General features: G+C 40.7%; 1 protein-coding gene across 1 annotated transcript in view; it reads left to right on the top strand.

The window, feature by feature from the left end:
* syne2b (spectrin repeat containing, nuclear envelope 2b) overlaps positions 1–5000 on the top strand; it is a 219839-nt gene that overhangs the window by 187832 nt on the left and 27007 nt on the right. Inside the window, exon 87 of the mRNA XM_062034542.1 lies at positions 3745–3918. Coding sequence (XP_061890526.1) covers positions 3745–3918 — 174 coding nt within the window. The remainder of the gene's footprint in view (positions 1–3744; positions 3919–5000) is intronic.

Here is a 5000-nt window from a genome sequence, read left to right as displayed (position 1 = left end):
CTGAAACGCTCGCACATAAACAACTGAAAAATTATGCTCTCACACATAAGTGAAATGCTCTCACACACACTACTGAAACACTCATACAAACAACTGAAACGCTCTCACATCAACAACTGAAAAATTATGCTCTCGCACGTATAAGTGAAATGCTCTCACACACACTACTGAAACACTCATATAAACAACTGAAACGCTCTCACATAAACAACTACAAAATTATGCTCTCACACATATAAGTGAAATGCTCTCACACACACTACTGAAACATTCATATAAAGGACTGAAACGCTCGCACATAAACAACTGAAAAATTATGCTCTCACACATAAGTGAAATGCTCTCACACACTACTGAAACACTCACATAAACAACTGAAACGCTCCCACATAAACAACTGAAAAATTATGCTCTCGCACATATAAGTGAAATGCTCTCACACACACTACTGAAACACTCATATAAACAACTGAAACGCTCTCACATAAACAACTACAAAATTATGCTCTCACACATATAAGTGAAATGCTCTCACACACACTACTGAAACATTCATATAAAGAACTGAAACGCTCGCACATAAACAACTGAAAAATTATGCTCTCACACATAAGTGAAATGCTCTCACACACTACTGAAACACTCACATAAACAACTGAAACGCTCCCACATAAACAACTGAAAAATTATGCTCTCACACATATAAGTGAAATGCTCTCACACACACTACTGAAACACTCATACAAACAATTGAAACACTCTCACATAAACAACTGAAAAATTATGCTCTCACACATAAGTGAAATGCTCTCACACACTACTGAAACACTCACATAAACAACTGAAACGCTCCCACATAAACAACTGAACAATTATGTTCTCGCACATAAGTGAAATGCTCTCACACACACTACTGAAACACTCATACAAACAACTGAAACGCTCTCACATCAACAACTGAAAAATTATGCTCTCGCACGTATAAGTGAAATGCTCTCACACACACTACTGAAACACTCATATAAACAACTGAAACACTCTCACATAAACAACTGAAAAATTATGGTCGCACACACATATGTGAAATGCTCTCACACACACTACTGAAACACTCATATAAACAACTGAAACACTCTCACATAAACAACTGAAAAATTATGCTCTCGCATATATAAGTGAAATACTCTCACACATATAAGTTTAAAATAAATTCCAGGACATCCCAGAATTCCCAGTTTTACAAAGCCCTGTTTTTATCCTTTGTTCTAGCGGTTTCAGCTTCCACATTTTTCAGCCAATTCCAACCATTCCACCATCAAAACATTCCTTTTAGTTGGGACATCAAAGTCACTTTCTTTTTTTGTGGAATTCCCGTTTTCCCCAAAATTGCTGGAATTCCAAAATACCAATTTTCAATTACAGAGTGTTGCTACGTTAACATTTCTCAACCGACTGAAAAGATTCGAACACCAACCCATTCATATCATCTAGTACAATTGTGATGTTATCTATAAATATATTTTTTTTAATCCTGGTTTACCCAAAATTCCCAAATTTCCAGGAAATTCCTTTTGAAATGAATGAATATTTTTAAAGTTCTACAACTCCCAAATTTCTCACATTTGTGCGCCATTTTTACTCGATTTGAACCTTTTAACCATCCACACACTTTACTCACCCTGGATATTGAAGGCAAAAACATGTTTCCCATTTCTCAAAATTCTTGATTTCCCCGAAATTTCCAGGAATTTCTCCCCATTGAAAATTAATGGGCAATATACAAACTTCTGCATACCCCACATTTCTCACCCCATTCAAACAGTTCCACTTACAACACCTTCCATTCATCCTGGACTATCAAACTACCATTAGTTCAAATACAATTCCAGGACATCCCAGAATTCCCAGTTTTCCAAAGCCCTATTTTTATCCTTTGTTCTAGCGGTTTCAGCATCGACATTTGTCAGCCAACTTCAAGCATTCCACCATCAAAACATTCCTCTTAGTTGGGAGATCAAAGTCACTTTTTTTCGTGCGAATTCCCGGTTTTCCCGAAATTGCAGGAATTCCAAAATACCAATTCTCAATTCGAAAGTCTTGCTACACATTTCTCAACCGATTGAAAGTATTCCAATACCAACTCATTCATATCATCTAGTGCAGGGGTCGGCAACCTTTACCACTCAAAGAGCCATTTTGGCAAGTTTCACAAATTAAAGAAAGTAATGGGAGCCACAAAAATTTTTTTAAAATGAAAAACACTGCATACAAAGCTTAAATGCTTTGTGCTATGTTAACCAGGGGTCTCCGACACGCGCACCGGCACGCACTTTAATGTGGAAATTTGATGTTAGTGCAGCCCGCGAGTTTTGAATGAATGGCGCTTGATAGCGTCATACTTGCCAACCCTCTCACTTTTCCCGGGAGACTCCCGAATATCAGAGCGTGATGACACTGCATTTGGCGCCCTCTACAGTCTGCCCTGACAGTGTACCTTCTCGACCACACGTAGAATGCAATTTCAGCTTGCTCACGTAAGTGACAGCAAGGCGTACTAACTCAGCAGCCACACATCTTACACTGAGGGTACCAATACCCAGAATCCCATGCAGCCCTAACTCTTCCGCTCAACCAACGCACGGAGGGGGGGGGGGGTTGATGTGTGGGGGGATTTGGTGGTAGCGGGGGTGTATAATGTAGACCGGAAGAGTTAGGGCTGCATGGGATTCTGGGTAATGGTTGTGTTGTGTTTATGTTGTGTTACGGTGGGATGTTCTCCAGAAATGGGTTTTTCATTCTTTTTTGGTGTGGGTTCACAGTGTGGCGCATATTTGTAACGTAACAATGTTAAAGTTGTTTGATACGGCTACCGTCAGTGTAAACTGTGTGGCTGATGAGTAAGTATGCTTTGCTGTCTCCTGTGTGTGCAAGTAATAACAACATGCAACATGTGGCTGGACTGGCAAACTGTATGTAAATGCTATAGAGGACAATTACTGCAGTGCAATTAGGGCATGCCCTTTATTTAGTAATTAGAGTGTAAATAGGATTATTTTTTCCCTGGGAGTAATTTATGAGAGACACTGACATCCATAAATCTCCTGGGAAAATCGGGGGGGTCGGCATGTATGTAGCTGAGCCGCATCAGAGTGGTCAAGGAGCCGCATGCGGCTCCGGAGCCGCGGGTTGCCGACCCCTGATCTAGTGACTAGTGTCTATATATGTATTTTTAAAATCCCGGTTTAGCCAAAAATCCCCAAATTTCCAGGAAATTCCCTTTCAAATGAATGGACATTTTTTGAATTTCTACAACTCCCAAATTTCTCACATTGTTTTGCCATTTTTTTACCTGATGTATAAGGGGAATGCATGTATGTTTTGTTGTTTATTGTTTTGTGAATATATGTTTTTTATATAAGTTTGAGCTTTATCTGGTGGTGACACCATCGGGTGTTGTTGATTCCCGTGTCTGAAAATCTGTGCGTAAGGGTCCGTACGCATAAGCAGCCTTTCCATAGTTAATTTTACCATAAATGCCAAGTTACTCACGCACATTTCAACAGCAACCTTTTTAAATGAGACCCCATGGGGTGCAGGACCCATGATGCTTGTTTCTGTCTAACTTGGCACACTTCCACGCTTATTATGATACGTTATTTTGAGCTGGCTGCCACAAGCTGACTTCTGAAGTCTTCACTGTTGAAAGGAGAAGATATTTGCAGAAATATATTTTTTTCTCCACAGAGGTTCTTCAGGTTCCTGAGCCAACATTTACACAACCTGCGGTACCTGTGCCAGAGAGTTCCAGAGAGCGCCCTCCAGAGGTGGGAGGGTGTAATGCGGGACGTTCAGGACAAGGCCCTCCCGCTGCAGACGCAGGCCTTGGAGAAAGGAGTTAGCATGGAACAACTCCTACAGGTTTTACACAGCTTTGACCTCAGAGGGAGTTTGTTAAAACATGCTGGGTCTCGATTGGCACACTTGTGTACTTACACTGAGGGACTGAACTACTAAGAGCCAAATAACAAACTTTATAACAATTTTATAGTGCAAACTACAAGATGATTTGTACAAACCCCGTTTCCATATGAGTTGGGAAATTGTGTTAAATGTAAATATAAACGGAATACAATGATTTGCAAATCCTTTCCAACCCATATTCAATTGAATGCACTACAAAGACAACATATTTGATGTTCAAACTCATAAACTTTATTTTCTTTTTGAAAATAATAATTAACTTAGAATTTCATGGCTGCAACACGTGCCAAAGTAGTTGGGAAAGGGCATGTTCACCACTGTGTTACATGGCCTTTCCTTTTAACAACACTCAGTAAAGGTTTGGGAACTGAGGAGACACATTTTTGAAGCTTCTCAGGTGGAATTCTTTCCCATTCTTGCTTGATGTACAGCTTAAGTTGTTCAACAGTCCGGGGGTCTCCGTTGTGCTATTTTAGGCTTCATAATGCGCCACACATTTTCAATGGGAGACAGGTCTGGACTACAGGCAGGCCAGTCTAGTACCCGCACTCTTTTACTATGAAGCCACGTTGATGTAACACGTGGCTTGGCATTGTCTTGCTGAAATAAGCAGGGGCGTCCATGGTAACGTTGCTTGGATGGCAGCATATGTTGCTCCAAAACCTGTATGTACCTTTCAGCATTAATGGCGCCTTCACAGATGTGTAAGTTACCCATGTCTTGGGCACTAATACACCCCCATACCATCACACATGCTGGCTTTTCAACTTTGCGCCTATAACAATCCGGATGGTTCTTTTCCTCTTTGGTCCGGAGGACACGACACACAGTTTCCAAAAACAATTTGAAATGTGGACTCGTCAGACCACAGAACACTTTTCCACTTTGTATCAGTCCATCTTAGATGAGCTCAGGCCCATAGAAGCCAGCGGCGTTTCTGGGTGTTGTTGATAAACGGTTTTCGCCTCGCATAGGAGAGTTTTAACTTGCACTTACAGATGTAGCAACCAACTGTAGTT

The sequence above is a fragment of the Entelurus aequoreus genome, linkage group LG23 (assembly GCF_033978785.1).
Source record: "Entelurus aequoreus isolate RoL-2023_Sb linkage group LG23, RoL_Eaeq_v1.1, whole genome shotgun sequence".
Classification (NCBI taxonomy): Eukaryota; Metazoa; Chordata; class Actinopteri; order Syngnathiformes; family Syngnathidae; genus Entelurus; species Entelurus aequoreus.
Note: the sequence above shows the minus strand (reverse complement) of the source record. Positions and strands in the feature narration are given on the sequence as shown.